At 37.9% G+C, this 26,405-nt stretch overlaps 1 protein-coding gene across 1 annotated transcript; it reads right to left on the bottom strand.

Annotated features, from left to right (window-relative positions):
- Window positions 1–2,101: 2,101 nt before the first annotated feature.
- Window positions 2,102–24,652, bottom strand: LOC148999462 (uncharacterized). The gene is made up of 5 exons (XM_089141132.1): window positions 24,523–24,652; window positions 22,989–23,119; window positions 22,819–22,894; window positions 22,318–22,724; window positions 2,102–2,170 (listed from the first exon to the last, which is right to left on the bottom strand). The coding sequence occupies exons 1-5, from the start codon at window positions 24,650–24,652 to the stop codon at window positions 2,102–2,104; spliced, it is 813 nt and encodes a 270-aa protein (XP_088997258.1).
- Window positions 24,653–26,405: the final 1,753 nt, after the last annotated feature.

Below are 26,405 nucleotides of genomic sequence, written 5' to 3' on the forward strand. Positions count from 1 at the left end.
TTCCGAGTGTCCCTAATCAACTCTCATAAACTCTCAAGGAGATGATTCACTTGCAATGGACCTTTCCAATTGCCTCTTCTAAAAGATTAATTGGTCAATCTCTATATCGTAACACACATACCCCTTATCTTGTGGAGCAACATACCCATAGGTAGCAGAGGGCTTTGCAACCATAATAGTTGTGGATGGCTTCCATGACCCTTCCTCTTTCAGCAAAATATTCACTTTCAGATTGAGGTCCCACTAGGTGTGCCAAAAATGTTTGCCCATAAACGTATGAGTCAACGGCTTCCACTTCTACTGCTAATTAAAGTGCTCAAACGTGCTAGAGTCATAAGGATTCAAACAATAACATTTGCATTTGACTTCCAGACAAATGTTGGATTCTCCCACTCCCAAGTGCAGGGATTTTATCACCTTTTTGGAGAAGGCAACTGAAAACTTATGGAGTCCTTTGGGGGCGGACTTGAACCCATTTAAATTAAGATAATTGTTGCCTTTTTGGAGAAAGTAAGGCAAATTCATGAAGTACTTTAAGGGCGGACTCGAACTCATCTACACTAGTTTGCACTTGTGAGGCTTATACTAACCATATCTTTGTGGCAAGATGATCGAATTTGGTGCAATTCTTCATAGTGATAACCATCGCAAACTGCTAGACCTAAAGCTTGACGGTGGTGATGGCTATCTTGTGAAAGATGGGCAAAAAGACAACATATATGCTCTTTGAATACGGGCCAAAGATGCATCAAAACTACACTATAAGTTACTATCAGCAAAAGGGATGAGGGACAATACTTAACTAAAAAGATAAAACTCCAAGTGGAGTGATAATTTTGATTTGATTGATACTGGTGATGATCACTGCTTCAACATTCCTCTCTTTAAATAGGCACAAGGTGGTTAATCACTACCATAACTACCTTACAATTTGAATTTGAAAAGGGAACCATCAAACCAACAACTACTAACTTCTATAACTTCTGGAACTACTACAACTCTCATAATTACTACTTAAAGCTAATTTTAGGATAATCTCCCAATATCTTGGAGGAACAAAATTTTAATCTCAAATAAGCAATTGCTAATAATTGTTGCAATTGTTTCGTCCTCCTTGAGTTTTGGTAGGCCTAGACAAAAACTGGTTTTGTCTTGGGTTAGCACTAATTTACCCTAATTAATTCAACTTTGTCTTCTCAATCTTGTTCAAATATGTTGAACTGGATCTATCTCTAGCCCAACCAGTGTCCATAACTTTTTGGGAACTAGCATCATCTATAGCTTCTCATGACTAGGAGAGAATAATGATATAATACTTTTTGTTCTTAAGAAAATCTTAGGGTGCAAAGCTCTCCTTCTAGCAAACCTAAATCAAATTTCTATTCTCTATCATGGAAAGCAAAATAGAGAGCATGAGGATGATGAGTATAAGCATAGACAAACGTTCTATTTGTTTTGGCTAGGGGTGTCATTGGTTAGTCTTAATCCGACCTATGGATGCAAAAAAGTTAGACCTCTATGGCCTATTTAATAATCAGTCTAATTCAGTCTTGGGCTATGTCAGACCCTTCTGTCTTGGGCCATAATCAGACTACTTTAACTCATTCGTAAGCGGACTTCCAATTGATCTTGTCGTGCTACCAACCGTACTTAATCAGGTTGTCGGAGAAAATTTCTTACATTAGTTATACTACAATTTCTTATTTAAAGATTGATCTCTTATGACTTGTAAGATCTTGCGAAGAATCTGAATTTTGGAAGTCTCGAAAATTTGGTTTGTTATTAGTTCTAAATCTTCTAATAATTTTAAAATCTCAAATTTCTAATCAAAATTTAAAGTTCAATTACAATAAAGATCTATAAGATTTTTATATTTCTTGTTAATTTCTAAATAAGACATAAGTGCCGAATAGTGTGTCATTGATTATTAGCCATGATTCTTTACAAAGCTCAATAATGAAAATTTGGGTTCAATTAATCTCAATAAATACATTATAACTTTTCATTTAATTAGGATTGTTCTTCTACTTGGGCCAGTTGGTCTGGTTGAGCAGGCTAAATAAAGAAAGCAAGACTAATCTGTTTGTAACTAGTTTAATTTCTAGACCAAGCCATTTACAAGTTGCTCCGGAGTGGATATTACTGCCCTGTCAGTAGGTGCATTGGATTTCTGCAATATTAAAGAAATAACAAAGTAAACTTAGTAAAAATATTCAATAAAAACAAAAATATCAATAATGTTTCATATAAATAATTGTGATCAATGTAAGTAACAATAAATTCTTATTTTCTTTGGAAAGAGTAATTACTTACCCACATTAGTTTCCTCCAATACCTGAGATGTTCAAGCATAAATGAGTTGGTTAAGCACAAAAATGTTAAAGGATGTACTCTTGTGGATGATCCCGAATAGAAATGCAATTAAACCAAGCGTGATCGCCAATTATGGTCACTTATAATTCGAAGAACGTGAGTTAAGTTATTATTATGTTTTTACTTTTATATCTACACAAAAAAGACATGTATTCATAAGAAAAAAATGACATGAGAATCACAAAAAGGAAATAATAACCATGCGTAATTTAGAAAATTGGAATATGACAACAGGATTGGTCTGTCCAAATCAACCATCCACAGAGGTATAAGTTGGGACAGGTCTCCACCTTTCATGGGATATGATACCCATCTCACAATGTGAGCTTCATGCCATATGGAGTGGGACACATGTCATATAGATGGTTCAAATTTATCCTCATCCGTTGTCTGGTGATTCTTCATTAGACCGAAAAACACAATTTATGCCAATGCAGGGTTGGTTGAGTGGTAAGATCTATACTTCTCAGGTGAAAGGTGTGGGTTTGATCTTTGTGGAGAACATTTCTAGTATTACAAACAGCACCAGTTCCAAAAAAAAAAACACACACACACACACACAATTCATTACATGTGCAAACTCCTTGGAGGATTACAAATTCACAATTAACCACTTGTCTTGTGTTATATCCTCAAGTTTGGCTGCTTGGAAGGAACCTTGGAACATAATCCAAGTGAAGAATGAAGAGAGTAACAAAACCGGAATTGGGAATCTCTAAAACCAAATTGCTGAATCATCAGCCCTAACTTTACCACACTCATCATTATCATCATAGAGCTGAGATAGGATTTCCTTCTCATTCCATAACAAATAATCTTTGTGAGAAGAGCATTATAGAGGTATCTATACATCAGGAGACGTCTTCATAGCATGGATGATTTTGGTTTTACATGTCATCAAATGAATGAATTAATACAGGAAGTCGGGCAATAAATCAAATAGTATGTCATGAAGCTTGATGTCTACGTATCCTATGAATTATAGGTTACTTCTCTAGACAATTATTTTGATTGGCATGGCCAAAGCCCATCCAAAAGGGGCTGGATATTTAACATTGGACACTATTTTGGATCTCAGATGTACGTAGTACCAATATCCTGCATTGTGACCGCAATACAAATCACTGGTGCAAAAACTTGAGAAATTATACTAAAATCAACATCCATACTTAAGGAGTTCTAAGGATAATTAATTGCCCAATCCTTAAAGGTTCAGAAAAGTTACCATTTTACATAGTACCATAAGAAATTACATGCAACACCTGCAATGGGTCATGGCTGACTTCCACCCGCGCAGCTACCACGACACCCTCTTCAGCTTCACTGTCTTGAGCTCTTTACTCATCAAGGACTTCTACACTTGAGTCACCATCTAAAAAGGGGGAAATAACCATGAGATAAGTTCCACAGAATTCGTGAGGGGCACAAACACATCCAAAAGTATGTACTAACTACAATCTAAATGCCATTACAATATATATACACATTATAGTAGTGCCCATTCTCTAACTAAGGTAAACAAGGTTTCAATAGAAACCAGCCCCCTGAGGTTCTATCCTCGTCGTCATCATCTCATTGACCAAGGCTAATGGGATCGGTCACCAATATCACTCTCAATTGGGTTATTAATTTGGTGTCAATTGCTCAATGCATCAAAAGGAGAACTACCGGTTGGTTCATGGATTAGGAACATACTTTCGCTTAATTATCACTTGTAGGTTCATGGGATTAAGTCTGCTCATACACATAACGATAGAAAAATATAACACATTGGGGGTTTGAGGCTGGTGCATGCTAAGGGTCTCTCTTAGACATGCATTTACATGAGTTATGCTTATACCATCAATCCATCATGAAAGGCAAATATAGATATATGTGTATTCTCCAATCCCGTTACACATGCATATACCCCAGTTCATAATTTTGTAGCCCAATTCTACCATCCCCTGCTGATTCTATCAGATGCATCATATTCTATATTCAATAGACACAATAACAGCAAATAACAGTCAGTACTCTAATAAGTCCATGTCAACCTAAAGTGTAACCAATGCACACTAATAAGGAAAAAAATAATATCAAACCGGGTTCGACCATGCTCGGGTCAAGGATCCCGGTCGGGACCAGTTTGAGGGTCGAACCAGTACATAACATAAGCACAAGGAAACCTGATAGTTATAGAAGAAACGTACTCCCGTCAAATTTAGGATACACAATTGTGCCACGAAAGGTAACTGCCACTAACTCCGAAAAAGAGGTAGATACCCTAGGATCGGGCAGCCACAAAGGAAGGGCATGGATTGATCCAACGGCCTATAATAAGAGGTAAAATCTATATAAACTAAAGGATCGCACAAGGTGAAGGTAACTGAATCATTTCCCTCCATTAATTCATTCAATTAAAGCTCTGCATCAAGCCAGAGCTCAGTGGTGTTCCCATTGCTGATTTAGGTAGCTACCCAACTGTGCAGTCGGCCCACATCTAACATCTATTTTGCAGGAATCTGAAGGCTAAACAATTTTTGGATGCATCATTTGGTATCATTTGTGGGACGAAGAGCCATGGTAGACACCAGATCTACAAGACATCAGAATTAGAGTTTCCAACCTCTTCCAGGAGAAAATCCTCCTGAGGGAAATCATGTTGTGAAGAAGAAATAGCTAAAGGATTTCTCGAATGATCATAATGATGAAGTTTGAGTGGTTCCGGTCATCCAGGAATAGATGAATCTGATGCAGATCCAATTTTTGGAAATGCAACAAATGCTCCCAATAGTGGCCAGACGCCTAGGAGCCCCAAGAGTCCCGAATCTTCATGATCGGGAGGAAGCAAGAAGGCAGACACAAAGGACTGAGAGAAGAAATTCTCCAGTCAAAGGGAGTTCTCCTCAGGGAGACGGATACCTGACCGAGGGTCAGAATTTCAGTCAAGAAAGAAACTAAGGCCCGCTAAGAGCACAAGAAGGTCGTTCAAGAGTAAGAAGGACTGGAGAGTTGCCAAGGAGATGAGCTGGACATTCTGGATAGAGCACAAGGAAGTCGAACTGGAACTCTCACAGTCACATCCACCCAGCCGGTACCCCATTTGAAATACCCGGGAATGTGATCCACAGTTCAAGGATCAAGATTCGTAGGTTCATGCCTCCCACATACACAATGACATAATCATGAACAAAGATAATCAAAGTAAAAACATTTAATATTAAGTATCATGAATAAGATAAGATTAAATAAATCAGAGTGCGGAAGACAATAACAGTAAAGTATGAACATAATCATAAAGGTGAGAGAAGATATGATAACCACTCTCTCAGAGTAGCGGAAAAGAAGTGTGATTAAGTTAATTACAAGTTCAAGTATCAAAAGATAATCCCAAAGATAAGTTAGTTACATGACCAAAGGTTCCATAAATACACCAGAGAAATGGGGCACTAAGCTAGGGTTTCCTCTACTCTAATAACAGTCTCCTCAATGGTACGGATGAAGTAGACCCAGCTTTTCCGCTCCCTCACAACCGTGGGGCTAACCCTGGTGCGGATAGTAATCCTCCTCGGCACCAACACTCGGATCTTCATAGATGCCACTACCCGAGGGTAGTATGCGGAATCATAGTCCGTCTCGAAGGGGGTGCCATCGTAGTCTTCGGTACCTGTAGGATAATCTAAAAACATTTGTACAAAAGGAATGAGTTCGAAGAACTCGGCAAAGCGATTATTCCATAATTAGAAATCATACACATACGTAACATACATAATGCAATGTGATATGGAACATATGATGCGAGTATGATTCTAACTCTATAAATGCTAGTCTCTAGGGTAGACATGCTTTAAGTCATAGCACCATACTTCTTTGGGTGGTCGAGCACTCCCCCTCAATCATACAAGATATCTTGGGTCTGCCAGGGAAGTTCGATAAAGTCATCTCAAAAACCATGGTAAGGGATTAGGTCACCACTCTCTCACATCACCATTTGGTATAAGTACTGGCGCATGTCACAGTAAAGCCTAGCCCAATGCAAGTCATCTACTCAGTCGGTCAAGTCAGATCCAGATACGTCCATTCCTCGCCCCCGGCGATCCTTTCCAGTATCCTTCACACTAGAGTCAGCGAAATCCCGGATTTCGGACTCATCAACCCTATTGGTCATCCAGAAATAGTAAACGGGAAGCTCTCACGTCCTCTAACGGATTGGTTACCGATCTTGAGCGCCCGTGAGCCCAAGTCTAGCCATTTGCAACCCTACTAATAAATGGCCCCTTTCGGGTATCCGTAGCATGGTTTATGTCCCCTACCGGATTGGTTATCGGCCTAGAGCGCCCATCCAACCATACACTACCACGGGTTGTTCGGTCTCAATGCCCTTCCGATTCGGGTCTGACACGACAAGGATAAACCTAGCCAACCAACTAGATAGTCCTATGTATGTCATCCAATAACCCGGGAAAGTGTCTATAGGCACCATCGGAGAACATCCCATACTATTCCCTTCGATGCCTAAGGACAGAAGTGTCAATAGAACACTCCCCAATCCCAAGTCAATACGTAAGCAATCACATATTCAAGTTCATCATCTTTCATGCATCCAATGCATCTTATCATAAAATTTAAATCATGATATTGAAATGAATCATCATAGACATAAGTAAACAAGAATAGTAAGTAACATGACAAAAGTATGAAAATGCCAATACTACTGTTCTAACACATATATAACAATCTTATAAGGATTTAAAAGAAATCAAAAGGTTCTATTCATAAACAAGAACCTAAATCATAAGTTGGTGATCTATATATTTATGGAGATAACCATCCTTACCTTGGGTTGAATTGATGATGAATTGAGAGTACCAAGAAATAGTCCAAAATAATTGTTAAGGCCCTAAACAAACATCAAAAATAAGTTAGAGAAGAAGTTAGGAATATTGGATATCAATTGGATCAAAACTGGCCAAGGTTGCTATCAGCAACAACTTTGGTCGATGGTTTTGGTCGATGGTATTGACCAAAAGGATCGACCAAAATTTCCTTCGAGACAGAATGATGGATTTTGGGTGTTTTCATCCTAAATTGGTTTTCCGGTGTTCGGATCAATCTGAAACTTGGAGGAACACTTAACAACAGTAGTAGGACACTATAGGTCAAAAAATTTACCCAATCCAATGGTCCAAACAAAAAGCCCCAAATTGAGCTAACAAGTTCAAGTGACAAACATCATGGCATAAGTTGGGATTGATTGCATTGTCATGGAAATGGCATGTAATAGCTAGGGGAACTAATAGAATTTCGATTGGAATCATATAGAAGTGATAAACATGAACATAACATGCCCTACAACTCAGTTTGGTACAAAATGACATGATGTTAAAAGAAAAATGAAGGAATACATATGCAAGGCATGAGGTGGAGGTAAGGGTGTCAATTGCGTACCGAAACCGTTTAACCGTACCGAACCGCGCCGTCTAAAACCGCACCGTACCGTACCGTTCAAAATTCGGTACGGTACGTACCGAAACCGAATTTCTTCGGTACGGTTCCGGTTTTAGGTACTCATACCGTTGGTATGTACCGAAACCGTACCGAATTGGTACCGTACCAAATTAAGAGATATAAATTGTAATTTTACAATTAAAACACTTAACATTTTTCCTATCCCTAATTCCCTATTTCAATTTTTTGTTTCATCATTCACTTTTCTTATTAGATTTACTTGTTTTGTCTCTATTAATTAAATTTATTTGTTTTATCTATGCTAATTTCAAATTATATCGATTGCTTGATCACAATTTCATTAGGATCTTAATGAACTAATAACAAAAAGTGGCATAAGTTCATTTGTATCAAAATTGTACCGCACTAGATACCGTGTTTAAACCGTTTTCCCGTACCGATTTAATACCGAAACCGTATCGAACGGTTTTTGTAAATACCGAAACCGTACCATACCGTTTAAATTCGGTACGGTACGGTTCTGGTTTTCGGTATTCAAAGTTGGTACCGCACCGAAACCATACCGATTACCGAAACCGTACCGATTGACACCCTTAGGTGGAGGCATATCATCAATGGATGGCTAAGAAACTCATAGGTTAATCATGTGTAGACACTTGGAATGGTGGTTGCAAGGTTGCAGCACCATTTCCAATGTCTCACCAACAAGAAAGGAAAAGAAAAGAATAGAAAATGGTAGGATAGAGAGTGGAATGGTGATTCATACCTTAGTGTGGAAGAAGTAGACAAGAATCAATAGTAAACAATGAGTTTTTGATGAGGTGCCTTTCACATTAGCCAAGGAGGTGCCTTGGGAAGCTCTCCCCACGATTTTAGGTGAGAAAATGATTGCACAAGGCTCAAGGCTCGAGGTCATAATAAATAGAATAGGAATATTCCATGGAATCTTTAACTTGGCAGACTGGGAAACTTTGGTCGATGGCATCGACCAAAAGGATTGACCAAAATGTTTCTCAACAGAAAAACAGGTTTAGTTTAGCAACTTCAAGTAGGGATTTGAAAGGCTATACAAGGTCAATTTGAGTGAGGTTTTCTTCCACAATTCAATCAAGAAGTCTAGTTTCGGGGAATACCTTCGAATTGTGCACAGGAGGTCATTAGGTACATCAACAAGATTAATCTTCTCCAATGCAAAGACTTTCCTTAAACACTGATAATGCATTTAAGCAAGGGGTATCATCATCAATGTCCATAGGCTCAGTCTCCGAATCATGATCATCAATCAGAATGGTCCAAAGGTCTCTTCTACCACCGCTTCGGGTCTTCGGACCTGAAAACAACAGTGGATCCGGGTTAGGGTCATGGTTAGAATAGGGCTAGATATTACACTCAACAAGATCAAACTAGGAGTGCGAACGCACACGACGACATCCCAACGATCATGCTACGATAGCATCCGAACAACAGGCAATTACTCGATGCAGATCGATCGAGAATTGACTGATTTTAATAAAAAAAATTGGGACAACTCACGAGGGGCTAAAGAACCAATGACATTTATTCAATCATTAGAAAGATTCCGCTCTTGGAGGCAATTGCTAGGTATGAATTCCCCCACAACTTCAAACTTCCAACCTTCTCCTCTTTTGATGGATTTGGTGATCCAATAGCCCATATGAGTTATTATCAGCAGACAATGGCTATTGCTGGAAACTTTGATGGGATCCTATGAAGAGTGTTCAAATCTTCATTAATCAGAGCAGCTCAAAAGTGGTTCTCAAACCTACCCTCGGGAAGAGTAGCTAATTTTGATGAACTAGCCCGAAAGTTCATCGGTCGATTCCAGAGTGGAATTCGAACCAAGAAGACTGAAGAGACTTTGTTTACTGTCAAACAAGCAAAGAACAAGTCTATTCAAAACTACTTATAGAGGTTCAACAAGGCAACCATGGAGATCAATAATCCTGATGAAAAGGTGGCCAAAACAACACTATTTACAGGCTTTTCTAACAGGCGACTCCTGGAGTTGTTGCTACAGGATATGTCAACCACATATCCCAAACTTGTCCAAAGATGCTAGAAACAAGCAGAAGTAACAGAGATCCTTGACGCTCTGCAAGGAGAGGTGAAGGCAGCCACTAAGGAACACAAGGCTTCAGAGCAAGGCCAAGATTCGAAAGTGCAGAATAACGATCGAGGAAGAAAGGTGCGTTCGGGATGGAGGAAACATTCGTCCGATCATGCAGAATATACACCGTTAAATGCGCAATGATTAGAGATCCTAATGCATATTAAGGATCAAGACATCCTGAGATGGCCACCTAAGATGATTGCCAAACCTGGAGGAAGAAACATGAAAAAAATATTGTCGTTTTCATAAAGATTATGGGCACTACACTAATGAGTGTAGGCACTTGAAGGTAGACATTGGAAGATTGATATCCCAGGGGCATTTGTCTAGGAACATAAAAGGTCGAAGTGACGATCTAGATTGAAGAACTACTAAAGAGAAGAGAAGGGAGCACTCGGGAAGCAGAGATCATCGGGTCGAAGCCCCTCAATCCAAGAAAGGGAAGGAAATAGTATGGGCCAGTCGATCCCTAATCCTCACAATATTTGGGGGTCTGAAGCCCGAATCCTTTAGAAAATTGGAAGCAAAATCAAAGTTCATAGGATCAGGAGAGGCGATAAAAAGGAAAAATAAAAAAAGAATGTAAAAGAAAGTATTGTCTTCAATGAGGAGGATGAAAGAAGTGTATGTACACCTCATGATGATGCAATCATGATCAAGGTCGAGATTGGTTGTCGGGAAGTACATAGAGTATTAGTAGACATAGGATCATCAGTAGATCTTTTGTCTTATGAAGTATACCAAAAGTTAAAAATGGAGGAGGATTTGCTGAAGCCAATCAACACACACTTGTATGGCTTCGCTGGATCGTCAACGATAGCCAAATGGTCAATCCAATTGGATCTAATAGTAGGAAATTTCCTGAAAGATACCATTATTCGGGTAAACTTTCTGGTTGTCCACGAATAGGAAAGTGAGAGATTACTTTTTGTTGTTTAGAAAAACTAAGGTGTTGATGCTCCCTTAAGCAAGCATAAGTCAAATTATGTTTCTTTGTTATAGAAAGAAAGTAGAGACTATGAGGGTGAGTATGAGTGCATAATTTATAAAGAAATGAAAAAGGGAAGTAAAGGGGGGAGGATAGAGAAATTGAAGTAGAATTTAGGGACACTTACATGTACCTCCCAGAGGTAATGGGCCAACCACATGAGAATAAAAGAGAGGAAGTAGGGCTACAACTAGGCCGGGCTTTTGCAATCCCAAGCCCAGTGCTATATGTTCTAATCTGAGCCCATTTCCGCCCTGACCCTAATTCAAAGCCAATGATTATTGTCCCTAGCCCTAAGCCCTACAGGCCCAACCCAAGCCCATTCTCGTCCTGATTCGCCCTAATGGGCCGGGTTGGGATGGGTTGGCCCTAATTGGCCCTGTCCTTAGCCTTGATTGGTTGTTTCCTGGCCCTGGCCCTAATTGGCCCTATTATTGGCCATGGTCCTATCCCTAGCCCTTATTGGCCCTATCCTGTAAATATAAAAATTAAAATACATAAAAGTATCACAAGTAAACTAAAAATAAAATTCATAGAAATATAAGATAATTCAAACTCCTACAAAGTGATAAATTAGTCAATAACTTCATAATGTTGCTTCAAACATAAATAAATTCACACTCCATAATTCCATATTGAGCTATGAAAGTCTCACATTGCTTTGGTGATGGAAATTGAAATCCCTACACAAAATTTTCAATCAACAATAAATTAAAAGAAAGGGATAATTACTGTTGCCCCCTTGTACTCTGATTTTATTACTACTTTATCCCCTCTACTTTTTAAAATTACTAATCCAACCTTTAACTTTGTCTAAAATTACTAATGCCCCCTTCCATTAAGCTCATTTAGTTTACAGATGATGTGGCATCTATATTTTTTTTTTAAAAACCCAAAGATAACCCTACAATTATCTCTTTACTTATTTACTCTTTTGCAAGTTATAATACTATCCTTAACTAACTATGGAGAAAAATTAACTTTAAATTATTTTTTCTTTTCTAAAAAGAAACTACCGAATAAAGAAAAGACTTGATTTTTCTTCTCTAAAAAGAATTTGCCGAATAAAGGAAATATGTGATTAAATAAAACTTAAAATAGAAACTAAAATATTAGGAAATATCAAATGTAATTCAAAGTTGGAAATTGAAAATCTCCTAATATATGCTAACCATTGTACAAAGTGTGTGGTCCCACCAAAGCCAAAATTTATTGTAAAATATAAGATTTTAAGGATATAATTGATATTCAATATATTTTCTAAAAATGAGGGTAATGTCATATTTTTTAATTTCTTAATTTTAATGAAGGGCAAAATAGACATTACATGTTTGATGTTAACAACCACTTAACACCATTAGAAGTGAGGGGGGCAATAGTAATTTCATAAAGAAAGAGGTTTGATTAGTAATAAAACCAAAGTACAAGGGGGCAATAGTAATTATCCCTTAAATATATGATTTTAAGGTAAAGATAATGGGTATAAATGTCATTCTTAATCATTATCTAATTGTTACCATTAAACCCCTAGTTTTAAGAAACAAAACGTTAAATCATAATTAGAAACTAACCCATGGTCCATGAATTTCCCCTATTTATTCTCTCATATTTTCATTCCTATTTATTCTCTCTTGAGTTTCCTCTTTTATTTCTTTTTCTTTTTTTTTTTTCTCTCTTTTTTTCATCACACGTCTCGCAAATGGCTATCAAACATTGGAGTTTTTGTAAATCTTCTTCAAAATTATCAAGTATTCACTCTCTTTCTTTCTCAAATTCTCTCACGATTTTTCTAGTATCCTTTTAGAAAACTACAAAGCCATAATTGATTTTTTTTTTTTATTTTTTTGTTTTTTCTTTCTCAATTTATTTATTTATTTATTTTCCCCCATTTTGTTGTTGTATTGTTTGTTTTTTCTCTTTCATTTTTTTTTGGGGGGGGGGGGGGGGTGTTTGCTTAGGTATCATTTTTTTCCTTTCTTTATATTTGATTTTTCATTAGTATTTTTTTCATTGTTTTTTCTAATTATCTTTTATTTATTTGTTTTTCTCTTTGTTTCTTTGTTTTTATGTATTGGTGTTGTTTTTTCTCTTTCGCTATTTTTTTTTTCTTTGTAGAAAATAATGACCTAATTGAAAGTTTTTTCAATTTAATTATTTAATTAATGGATTTTTCTAACTATATTGTATATTTATATAGTATTGAACTAATTATTGAAGCAATTATTTTAATTAAAAAAAAAACTATTGAAGTAATTGAACCAATTGATAGAATCTGACTCTTATTATATTTAGTTGAGTTTATTTTGAATCATATACTAGCTAACAGTTAAACAAATTTTGTAGTAATTGGAATACAAAGTTGAATTGTTTAATTTAATATTTATTTGAGTTTTTCAAATTTGAGAATCAATCAAATTGAATGGATATAGGTGGGACTTTGGGAGAATAAACTGTTATTGTTGTTTCTTTAGAACTAAGTGGTGCGGTCCTCAAAAGTAGAAGAGTTTGCTTAACTAGGAGAAAGAAGTGTATCGTTAAGTTTTTTTTTTTTTTTTTAAACGAAAGAATGTTGAGAATGACATAATTGATGCATCACTCCTTACCTTTATTCTTGAGACATCAACTAGTGAAAACCGTCATAAACCAGTTCAATATTTGAAAGTGAGCAAAATCATTATTTTGAATGTAATCCCAAGTTGAGGAAACAAATTTGGGATTATTTGGTTGATTAATGTGATGAAATTAGACATTGTTACTGTTGTTGCAAAATTTGGTCTCTCCTGGTCGATTGCTCAAACCTGCAAAAACGTGCTAGACCGGTGTGGTCGAGTTTCGTCTCCGACGAACAAGTTAGTTCAGACGAACAGAGAAAGCAAGCTCAATCTCACAATGTATTCAATATCTCAAGAGTGCATACCTTATCACGATTGTCATACCTCTTTATATAATTGTGGGTGTTCGAGTCTTAATAGGATTCCCTATAGTAGAGTTGTATCAAGAAACGTCTTTCCCTTAGTTATTTGAGTTTCATTCAGAAGGTAGCACCAGAGTCCAATACGGATTCCTTCTTGAGTTCATATTAACTGAGCACAGACTCTGTTTGCCGCTAGATTGCATAGTGACCCAACCACATAGTTCCGGTTCGATAGGTTCAATCATAATTACTTGGTTCGACCTTAAAGACCGGTTCGACCACAACAGTTACATTAAAGTTGGACCATATCAGCTTATTTTTCAAGAGCATCCAAGATCTGGACTATCAAGTTATCCTCAATGTTTTCAGTCTTCGTGGCTCAAGATTCATCCTTCTTGGTTAGAGTTTTCTCCTTCAAAAGATGCAGTATTTTGTTTGTCGTGCTTTCTTTTTAATAAGCTTGGAGCAAACTCGGGACAGAGGTCATTCACTCTTGATAGATTTAAAAATTGGAAGAAAATAGGTGTAAGAGACGTACTTTAATAAATTATACGGAAAGGAAATCAACTCATGTCACGAAGCTGTTGAAAATGAATGTGCAAACTTAATGAAGCAACATCAATGCATGAAAAGCATATACATCTCAAGAAATTTAAAACAATGGATTATATTTGAAAGCCACAATTAATGTAATCAAATTGCTTGCATCTCAATGTTGTGCTTTTAAAGGTCATGATGAAAGTAAATATTCAACTAATAGAGGTAATTTATTAAATTTTTAAAGTTGATAACTTCTTACAATGATAAATTTGAAGCAGTTGTGTTGGATAATGCTCCTCAAAATGCATCATATATATCACCTCAGATACAAAATGAAATTTTATATATTATAGCGAATAGAGTGAAGAGAGAAATTTGCAAAGAGATTGGTGATGCAAAGTTTTGCCTAATAGTTGATGAATCTAAAAGAGAACAGATAGCTATTGTTTTAAGGTTTGTTGATAAAAAAGGATGTGTACAAGAGGCTTCTTTTTTTTTTTTTTTTCTTTCTTTTATCTTGTTCATGTATCAGATACAAAGGTTTGACTTTGAAAACTGCTATTTTTTCTACTCTTTCTCATCATGGGTTTAACATTCACAACATTCGAAGTCAAGGATACGAAGGAACAAGTAATATGCAAGGTGAATAGAATGGGTTATAAGCCTTAGTAGTTATTGATTATCCATATACCTATTATATCTATTGTTTTTTTCATCGTTTGTAACTAGCATTAGTTGCAACATCTAGAAGTGTTGACCCATTTGAGAAGTTCTTCTCCGAATTAATATCTATTATTAATCTTGTTAGTGCATCTAATAAGCGAAATGACAAGTTAAAAAGTTGTTCATTCTTTTGAAATTGTTTACTTGATTTCCATTAATAAACTTGAGATTGGAAGCAGACTTAATCAAATTGAAACTTTACAACAGCCTAGAGATACTTGTTGGAGTTCTCACTTGAAATCTATTTCAATTTTGATAAATATGTATGGTGCTACATATGAGGTTTTGATCAACGTGATCGATAAGGATACTACTTCATCACAGAGATTTGAAGCAGAATCAGCCTATAATACATTGACCTCTTTTGATTTTGTTTTAATTATCCATTTAATAAAAGAAATTATAGACATCACTGATAAGCTTTTTCAAGCTTTGCACCAGAAGTTTGAAGACATCTTAAATGCTATTCATTTTGTGTCTTCTACAAAAAAAGTTTATCCAAGAAATGAGAGATGTTAGATGGGCTTTTGGCTAAGGTGATTGCTTTTTATCAAAAGCGGTACATTGATGTCCCTAACATGAGTGTTCAGTTTGTTGAAATGAAAGGTCGAGCTTGCCATCAACAATATGATTTTACAATTGAATAATACTATCAAGCAAATATTTTTTATGCTATAATTGATAGCTAGTTGAATGAGCTAAATAGTAGATTCAATGAGCATCCTATGGAGTTGCTTATTCTTAATTCTTGTTTGAATCTTAGAAGTGATTGTGAGAATTTTCAAAATGATAACATTTGCAAGCTTGTGGCTATATATTATCCCCAAGATTTTACTGATCATGAAAGATAACGCTTGAAAGCACAACTGCACTATGAGGTTGATGTAGTCAAAGGTTTAGATTATCAGAATATGTCAATCATCAGTGGAAGACAACAAGATATGACGTTTAGCCACTTATTTATCGATTAATTACACTCTTGATTATTCTTCACATTTTTACTGCAACTTTAGAACGAGCATCTTCTATCATAAGGATTATTAAAACTTAATTGCAGAACATGATGGAAGATAATTTTCTCACATATTCTATGATTTTATATATTGAAAGGAAAATTGTAAAGAAAATCAATACAGAACCAATCATTGAGGATTTTCGTGACCTCAAAGATCGTTGAGTTCCATTATGATAATGACATTAGGGAGGTGTTCTATGGCTTTTCACTTGTTCTTATTTTTTTAAAGATTTAATAAAAAATTTGAATTACTATTGGGTAAAGTATTCTTTTTAAATATTAGTAGCATAAATTATGTAATCATTATCCCCCCCCCCCCCCCGTTTAATCTTGGCTTTGCCCCTAATGCTAGGAAAACATGATTGTTCTTTCTTAGAGATAAATATATTGTTTTTTATAAGTTTCTAGAATGAAAAGTGATAGTTGAAAATCAATCTGAAAAGAAGAAATAAGAAACTTAGGACTAATAATAGATTTGGATTTTGTAATGACAAATTTCAAGATTTTTGCAAGGATTTTGGGATTACTAGGCATCGGACTTGTAGTTATACCCCCCCCCCCCAACAAAATAGTGTGACTAAGAGGATGAATAGGACCACTAAAGATGGGGTTAGGTGTATATTGATTGTGTCTAGTCCATGAAAGAAATTTTAGATTGAAGCTACTAGTAAGCTTGCTATGTGATTAATAAATCCCCTAATTAGTTATAGGCTTTGAAACACCCAATAATAGGTGATCTAGGAGCTGAGTATGATTATAGTTCCTTGAGACCTTTTGAGTGTGTGGCTTATATAGGTTACTTAGAGCCAAGGGTTAAGAAGTGTCTTTTCTTAGGTTATTCTCAAAGAGTTAAAGGGTACAGGTTGTACAATCTTAAGGACAAGAAAGTAATAGTTACTAGGGGTGTTAGGTTTAATTAGGTGGAGTTTGTTAAACCTAAGTCCTCAAATAGGGAACCCATCACCCAAGACCTAGATGGTAGCTTCATTTAAGTGGAGTTTGAGGATAGGCCTAGTGTTGCATTAGATACTCCTGATTCTCTAGAGTTAGAGATTGATCTAGTGGCTGCTAGTGAATCCTTAGAAGTAAAACAAGAAGCTGTTGAAGAGGGTCTCTTAGACAACTAGATGTTGGTTAGAGATAAGGCTAGGACAGAGAGATTAGAAAGCATCCTAGGTTTGCAAATGTGAGTAAAAATGTTGGTTCAAGTTCAAATTTAATTTCCTATTCTTTTAATGTTGCTATTCAGATTGAGGTAAGTGAGCCTAGGACCATTAAGGATATCCAAGATAACATAGAAAGTAGAGAATGGATGGCTATCATCAAGGAGGAGATAGATTCCTTAGTTAAGAATGAGACTTGGAGACTAGTAGATAGACCCATAGGCAAAAAAGTCATAAGATGTAAGTGGGTTTATAAGCTTAAGTCAGGAATACTAAGTATAGAAAACCCTAGATTTAAAACTAATTTAGTGGCCAAAGGTGACTCTCAAACTAAAGGTATTGACTATAATGTGGTGTTTTCACCAATGCTAAGTATACCTCTATTCGGGTGCTTCTTTCCATGTTGCCATTTATGGTTTAGAGCTAAAACAATTGGATGTCAAGACTACATTCTTAAATGGTAGGCTTAAAGAGAAAATCTAGATGTCTCCACCTGAGGGTTTTGTTAGAAAATACAATGAGAATAAGGTTTGTTTGCTATTATGATCATTGTGGATATTTTTTTGGATTTAGACCTAAATCATTTATTTACCTTTTGTTATATGTTGATGATATACTCATAGCCAAGGTTCGATATGTCGACCTATGTCGTCGTGTCGAACCTTGGCGACACGGCGACATGGGCGACATATCGCCAAAAGTCGACCAACTTTTGGTAGGGGTTCGATGAAAAATCGAACCCCTGTTTCGATGGGTATTTTAGGTCATTCTGACCTGAAATTTGATGTGTAGCCTAATTTGAGGCCAATAAACACATTGGGGGTGTTATTTTGACCTAAAACATTACCTAAACTAATGTTCTTAATCAACCCATGTCCTACTGTACGCGGACGAAAGCCCTGAGACTAAAAACCTAAAAACTCATAAAAACCAAATTATATAAAGTCTACAATTCATTGTACAAATACTGAAATACATAGAGTCATCCAACCATATAAAATCTGGAACTCTCAGTACCAAGTACTGTGCCTAGGTGGATCGAACTCCTGTGACTCAGACTGTCTCCAATGATGCCCCCCCAACAAATTCACATACTCATCCCATCTCATACGATATTGAAAATTGTCTAAGTAATCATTAACTGCAGTTCTATAGCGGTCATCTTCCGCCGCCATGAGAACTCCAATTTGAGGGAAGTGAGAATAGGGCCAAGGAACGTTCCGCATGCCATCAATTGCCCTTGTTAGTACGAATGACTCTGATTGTGAAGGAGGGAGAGGGACACCATAGCTCCCATGATACGAAGAACTAGAGGGGACACCATAGCTCCCATGATACGAAGAACCAGAGGGGTTACTAATTCCCATATCATACTGTCCATGTGAAGGAGGAAGAGGGACACCATAATTACCCGTAGGCCAATAACCTGCTGTGGAGCCTACGGACTCATCCAAGCTCATGGACCCCATTGACGCAATCATCGCATCCCAAGGATTACCATAATCATAACCACCTCCGTGCTGTTGCTAGCCGTCATGGCCAGCCCCCCTCTAATGGTGGCTCGGCCTCGTATCAGGATATTGACGACCACGCTGATAATCACCACCATGATCATAATCCTGGGTGGCATGATCAAAATGACTCTCCCGAGTGTATCTGGGTGGGGGCTGCTGTGTCTCTGGTAATGGAACATGTAGACGCTCTCCAATGCCTCCACCACCACCACCATCATCTTCATCATCTCGACCAGTCTGACTAGGCGGGAGTGTGTCATCGGGATCGTCGTCCTGCCGCTCCTTCGTGCCTGGTGCCATCATCCAATCCTCATCAGCAGTTGCAGCTGCCTCTGCATGTGCCTGACCCTCTTGAGTTGTCACATCCTCCCAGCCGGTACCCTATCTGGCATACCCAAGAGTGTGATCCACAGCCCGAAGATCAGGTATCGAGTAATCAACCTCTCACATAAACAATAACATAATCATGAACAATAATAATAAAAGTGCGGAAGATAAACCATAGATCCAAATAAGGAAAGAATGAATCATATATAAATCAGAGTACTAGATAAAATTAGTGTCTAAGACAGATAAGTAAAGTGAGGCAAAATCCCACTCTACAACCAGCGGAAAAGTAGTTCTAAAAGAGAATAAGCAAGACAGAATCTAATCCCAGTAGCAGGTACAATGGATAACTAAATTGTTCTCAACTTTATAGACAACATCCCTAAAAGTATAAATCTCGTAAACGGCACAAGGGCGCTTCCACTCAATGGTCGGACTAAGCATCGTACGGAGCATAACCACTCGCGGGATCTTCAGTGTAATTGTTGTAACCGCAATCACCTTCCCGGAGATATGCCTCTTCTCCTTGCGCTTCTTCATAGGGGCCGTCATAATATTCAGGACTGTAGAATAGTCTAACAAACATTGTACAATAAAGGAATGAGTTTCAAAGAAACTCAGTAAGGCAGTTAAATCCATAATAACACAAATGGCAGGATTTCAGAACAAACATAAATGCAATATGGTATGAGACAAACAATGAATGAATGAGTCTAACTCTACATATGCTGGTCTCTATTGGCAGACATGCTTTAAGTCATAGCACCGTACTTCTTTAGGAAGGTCTCAATTACTCATCATCCGTTGGTAATGGGTCCGGCATCCCTCGGGACATTCCATGGCTGGGGGTATAGGTCACCACTCTCTCACATCACCATTGGTCTAAGTACCGGCGCATGTTAGGGTAAAGCCTAGCCAAATGCAAGTCTTCTACTTAGTTACATCAAGTCAGATCCAGATACGTCCATTCCTCGTCCCTGACGATCCTTTCCGGTATCCTTCACACTAGAGTCCTCATAGTCCCTGACTACGGACTCATCAACCCTATTGGTCATCCACATATGGTAAACGGGAAGCTCTCACGTCCTCTCACAGGTTGGTTACCGGTCTTAAGCGCCTGTGAGCCCAAGTCTATCCATATGCAACCCTACCAATAAATTGCCCCCACAATGTGATTCCTGTCCTCTCACGGGTTGGTTACCGGTCTTGAGCGCCCATGAATCCCCATTGCTACCACGGGTCATTCGGTCTCAATACCCCTCCGATTAGGGTCTGACATAACGGGACATCCTAGCCCAACACTACTAGACAGTCCTAGATATGTCATCCAACAGTTTAGGAAGGTGTCCAAAGGGCATCTCCGGAAACATCCCATAATATTCCCGTAGTAGTCCAAGGACAGAAGTGTCAAAAGGACACCTCTCCTTTCCAAACCATACTTAAGCATACACATGCATCAATTCATATCATCACATATATGATAACTTCATATATGGAAAGAAATCAATAATTACAATCAACTTGTATATAATTGGTAAGTAAATCATACATGAATCAATTAACATAAACAAGTAATGCTACTGTAATCAAGATTATGCAACAGTAGTATATCATTGTAAGAATCTAATTAAGGAAACAAATCAATGATATTCAAATATAGAAACTAGATTCATGCTATTTAAATATATAAATAAATAACCCACTTACCATTCAAACCATCAAAAAAAAAAAAACAAAAAAAAACAAAAAAACAAACAACTGAAAAACAAACCAAAACAACAACATAAAAAACAAAAAAAAAAAAACAAAAAAAAAAACAAACCAAAACACCCCCAACACACCAACACCCAAACCTTCTCCACAGAGGGTCAGTGGGGCGACGCCACCCCTCCACCGTCCCACCCCCCACCGCGGCGATAGCCCAAAAAAACAGAGTTTTAAGATATAAAATCCGAATTTGGTGGTTCAAAAGGGTACTAATCAAGGGGTAAACTACATTAGTAGTATCCTAACATATAGGGGATCTCAAAACACTAATCAAATCAAGTCATCAAGATCCAAATTAGGAAACAAAAAGTTACCATAATTAGATCAATCATGGATCTTGAAGAATTCAAGATAGAAATCAAGGACAAGAACAATAGGAGAATGGATCATTGATTCAGGTAAAGGTATCATGAAAAGCATACTTAGATCTTAAAGAGAATAGACCTAAGAGCATAAATCTAAAGAAGGAAACAAAACCTACCATATATGTGACTATCATGATTCATGAAGAAAACATGGTATGGTAGAAGAGAAACAACTAGAGATTGATAGATCATGGATCATGAAAAGAAAACACAGCAATTGATTACTAACATGATTAATATAGAAGATCCAAGGAGATCAGAATTCAAATCAAAAGTTAAACAAAGACTAGATCATGGTTTGATCATGATTCCTTCAAAAGCTTGCAATGATCATGGTTAAGATCATTGTTTTAGCCATTAATCCTTAGGAATATCATGAGAGACAAGTCCAGAGATGTTTGCAACAGAGAATGCAACATCTCCTCTATTGTCTCAACTCAAAAAGGACAGAAAAACAGAGATGGAGGAGAAGAAGAGAGTGTAGACATACCTTTGATGCAAAAGGAAGAGTTTTGACGAAGATCCGTCAAGAAAATCACCAAGGATGCAAGGGAGATGACTTGCAGAGGTCTTTGGTTCGTTCCAAAGAGTTTGGAGGCAGCAAATACGAAGTAGACTCGAGATTGGACTTAAATAGAGCAAGCAAGACCTAATTGCCAAAGACAGCACCCATTGGTCGAGTGGATTGGTCGATCGGTCCAATCGACCAATCGGTCGACCAATGCGCATGACAATTCCAAAACAGGGAATTGAAGGCCCAGATCAAATCCAATCCTAAAGGGGTTTTGCACACATATCAAGTGACTTACCTAATAGGTAGAAATGCCTTCAAACCATGATAGAGAGCACTCCAAGTCCATCAACTAATCCGATCTTCATCAAGATTCAGTTTCCATAAATAGAACTTCATCATCAACTCTCATGGATTCAAAGCCAGACAACAAGTCCTCCACTGGGATGGCCCAAAGCTGACTTCTTACTTTACTTCGGGTCACTGGACCTACAAATAACAAGGTTTCCAGGTCAAGGTTAGGGTTGGGTTTTACATGAGTGGCCATATACTCATCCAAATTAACCCCTGCAGCTTGAGCTAGTTCTGGGTCAGGCCTCCCTCCAGGTTGGTCCAATACCGGCTCACCCCTGTCCAACATCCACTGAGTGAGGGGATCTTGCTCATCTTCGGCCACATCAAATATATCATCGAGATTGATGTATTGCCTATCATTCAGAGCCTGCTCCCTGGCATATTGCAGCTTCAACCTCATATTATAGTGAATAAATACGAGGTCATTTAGACGTTGGCTTCCCAACCGGTTACTCCTCTTGGAGTGGATCATGCTGAATGTACTCCAATTCCTCTCACATCCAGAGGCAGAGCAAGTCTGAGACAAGATCCTGATTGCCAACCTTCGCAAGTTTGATGCACTGTTGCCATAGAGATACCACCATTCAGCTGCATTATCACAAAAACATTAAGTTAGAAACTCAAAAGTCAAAAGACTCAAAACATTTATGTATCTAAGGATCTAACTATATAAGTATCTAACCTGGATCATTGGTTTCTCTGCCCCGTACAGCAGCAGCTCCACTAAAAGACCCAAATGCATCCCTAAACAATTTGATCTGCAATAATACAATCATTAGTATTGATTGGTTATCTAAATTATTTAAACAATAAATACAACTCACTAATCATTTGAAATTCCCAATGTCTCACCTCATTGTGGCAAAATGATTGGAGCATCTCATCTGGCTCCAACTTCGTTATCACCTGTAGCAGGGCATCCAATAGGTTTGTGTCCAACCCTAAATGTTGATTATATTGATACTTAGGGTTTAGAAAATATGCTACATAATTAAAAAAGCTTAAAATTAGTACCAACTACCAATACCTACAATGCTACAAGCCCACAAGTCTACAACTACAAATCAACAACCCATAATATTTACTTACCGGCCCTATGCAGAGGATGCATCAAATGAGCTGTCCATCGTGCATCGACAATATATAAGAAAGCGATGTCCTCTAGGGTTTGCTGCCTTTATAGCATCCTTCATACGCTCAAGGGATGCATACAAGTGGGGCATAGTGGGTCCCCTCAAGGAAGAGTCCACCATACGCAAGACCTTTACTATAGGATCTATAGTCTGCAACACCACAGTAACACATCTCCAGAAATCATCAGATGATATTGTGTACTGTGCGGCGCGCCCATTGGTCGTGCTGAATTATCACAAACTCATTAAGTCAATAGACAATAGATATCATACAAGATAATCATAAACTCATAATATAAATATAATACTTTATAAAATGAAATAGTAGATAGTTATCTTACTGGATCCAGCCCAATCAAACTACTCCTGCGATGCAAACATGGACCTAAGGCCCGACTTCTTATCTTGCATGCTGCTCAAGGCGACGGAATTCGTCGCAAATCGTGTCGGACCAGGTCGCACCAACTCACCTCCACATGATCTCCTCATCATTGCCAAAGCAACGTTATGATTGTAGATGAAGTTGGTTACCTGTCTTGCACTCTCAACGGTGTTGTGGACAATGCTAATTTTTCCAATGTCCTTCAGCATTAGGTCAATTGAATGTGCAGCACAAGGTGTCCACAAAAGGTTATAATCAGGTGAAGCCATCAACACTTCACCGGCCTTCTTATAGTTGGAGCCATTGTCAGTGACAATCTGCACCACATTTTTCCTACCCACCTCCTCGATCACATCCTGCAGGAGACTCATGATATATCTGTGGTCTTTCATATGACCAGTAGCATCCACTGATTTCAAGAAGACAGTTCTCCAATCACAGTATACCATGAAGTTGATGATGGACTTTCTTGTCGGGCCGGTCCATCCATCAGACATGATGGTGCATCCATAAGTATCCCAAAAGGGTTTCATACTATCAATATACTCCTGCAGCTCATGCTTCTCCTCTTGAAGGAGGGTGGTCATCAACTCTGTAGGGTTGGGACCATCATATCCAGGGCCTGCCGCTGCAATAGTATCAATCATATTCGTATATGGACCCTGTGCTGTGTTTGCTAGGATGTGATTGTAATAAATCCACTTTGACATTGCTTTCTTTACCTTCTTTGCCAGACCTTTCCATGCACCGATATCTTGGGCTGCTTGGCCCCTTTTCTCCCCGAATGTATCGGGATCCCGCTCCATGATCGGGTCTTGACGGCGTGGATAATCAGATGGTTGCCATGGCAGTGGCACTGAACGGTCTGAACCTGATGTATGAGGGGCCCGCTGACACTGTGATCTGCCAAACATGCCAAATACACCACCCCTCCCCCGTAATCGAAGGTCTAGCCCCCGTAGGCCTAGAGGGACCAGCTCCCGTAGCTCTAGCTCGGCCATATCCTCGCTCCCGATGGTGCAATCGTCCGCTCTCTCGCCATGGCCCGCCGCATATCCCTCTCCTCCTGATCTCTGTCCACATCAACAGGATCAACATCCCTATCATCATCCGAATCATCCACATATGATGACGGACCCCGCACCGCATCATCTAGTGCTCGTTGACTTTCCTCCGATCATCTTTCTTCTTCCCCTTCGTTTTTGTAAATCCCTGAGTAACTTGATTACATCTGGATGGGCCTCTGTGCATGTAGTCACATCCTTTGATCTCCCAGTGATGTGACCCTTGAACTTACTGATGCCACCTGAGTATTTTCTTTTGTGACAAAAATTACACTCTGTTTTATTTTTGTCTCCATCAATAGCCGTACAATATTGCCATGCTGGGTCAGTCCTCCCTCCTACTACTGATCTCTCAGGCCCCCCGTCCCTCACATCGCCCTATCCCCGTCCACCCTGGGAAGACCCAGTTCCCCTCTGACTCCCACCAGCAGACATGATGACTGTTGCATTCAAATAACATTAACAAATAACAATTAACAACATCATTATAATTGTTTATACACTAATAAAATACTTACATGATTATTCCATAGTTTTCAAAACATTTCCCCCCATTTTCCCCTAATTTTTCCATTTTTCATAATTATTGATATTTATATTAATATTTTAATATTTTTTGAAAAATAAAATAATTAATTTTTGGGTCAAAAAATATTTCGACTCCGTGAGTCCGTAGATCAGCTCACGGAGTTCCATATATGTTTTTTCTATCATCATACAACCACTGTATCACTTAAAAAGTAATCATACAAGATAATCAAAATATCATTTTTTACCCACAAAAATAAAAATAAAAAAAAAATACTTTGCGGAAAAAAATTCCGACTCCGTGAAATCGTAGATCGGCACATGGTATTCAACATATATTAATTTCAAAATCATCCAACATCATATAGCATGCATTTTGTGAAAAATTACTTGGAGAATAATGGTTACCTGTTTGACGAAAAAACTCCCAGATCTGTACGAAACGGCTACTGATCGACAGAAACAACGTGATATCCGGCAACAAGGAAGCAAGATGTACTCGTAGATGTCGAAGATCGGACGAAAATATGGTGAAAAGTGCGAAAAATGAGAGAGAGAAGCTCTGGAGAAGAGAGAGAAAATGCAAAAAAATCGAATGGAAATTCGGGCGAAATTCGCCCGAATTTCGCCATTTTATCGCCGACTTCTCGCGATATATTGCAAACGGTCAAAATTTCGACCGTTAGCGATATATCGCAAGAAGTCGACGATATATCGTCGACTTCTTGCAATATCGATGTCGTTGGGGGGTGTCGTGTCGCCCCCCAGCGACATAGCGATTTTTCGCCTTGTGTCGGCGATGTGCTCATAGCTTGTAATGATAAATTTCATATATATAAATTAAAAAACATTTTTAAATATGAATTTGAGATGAAGGACTTAGGGGCTACTAGGATGATCGTAGGTATTGATATTCATAGAGACAATTCTAAAAGTGTTATAACATTGTCTCAGATTGGTTATTTGCATAAATTAATTGATAATTTTGGTAGCAAGAATAGTAGGGTTGTTAATACTCCTTTGAGTACATATTTTAAATTGAAAATACACATTGATGTTACTATTACAAATGTTTCATCAAACTTGTGTTGAATCACTTAGGTATTCAATGTTTAGTTCTAGACTTGATTTAGCATATGTTGCTGGTCTAGTGTGTAGATTC

Source organism: Hakea prostrata, unplaced genomic scaffold (assembly GCF_041222555.1).
Source record: "Hakea prostrata isolate BN-2017 unplaced genomic scaffold, UWA_Hpros_2 contig_4, whole genome shotgun sequence".
NCBI classification, from domain to species: Eukaryota; Viridiplantae; Streptophyta; class Magnoliopsida; order Proteales; family Proteaceae; genus Hakea; species Hakea prostrata.

Excerpts from the sequence above, each read along its gene's own strand:
- LOC148999462 (XM_089141132.1), bottom strand. The coding sequence starts at position 24,652 with ATGGCCGAGCTAGAGCTACGGGAGCTGGTCCCTCTAGGCCTACGGGGG. Across the intron at positions 22,725-22,818 it reads CAGAGAAACCAATGATCCAG|CTGAATGGTGGTATCTCTAT; the intron begins GTTAGATACTTA and ends GTGATAATGCAG. Across the intron at positions 2,171-22,317 it reads ATGAGTATATGGCCACTCAT|AAATCCAATGCACCTACTGA; the intron begins GTAAAACCCAAC and ends TTAATATTGCAG.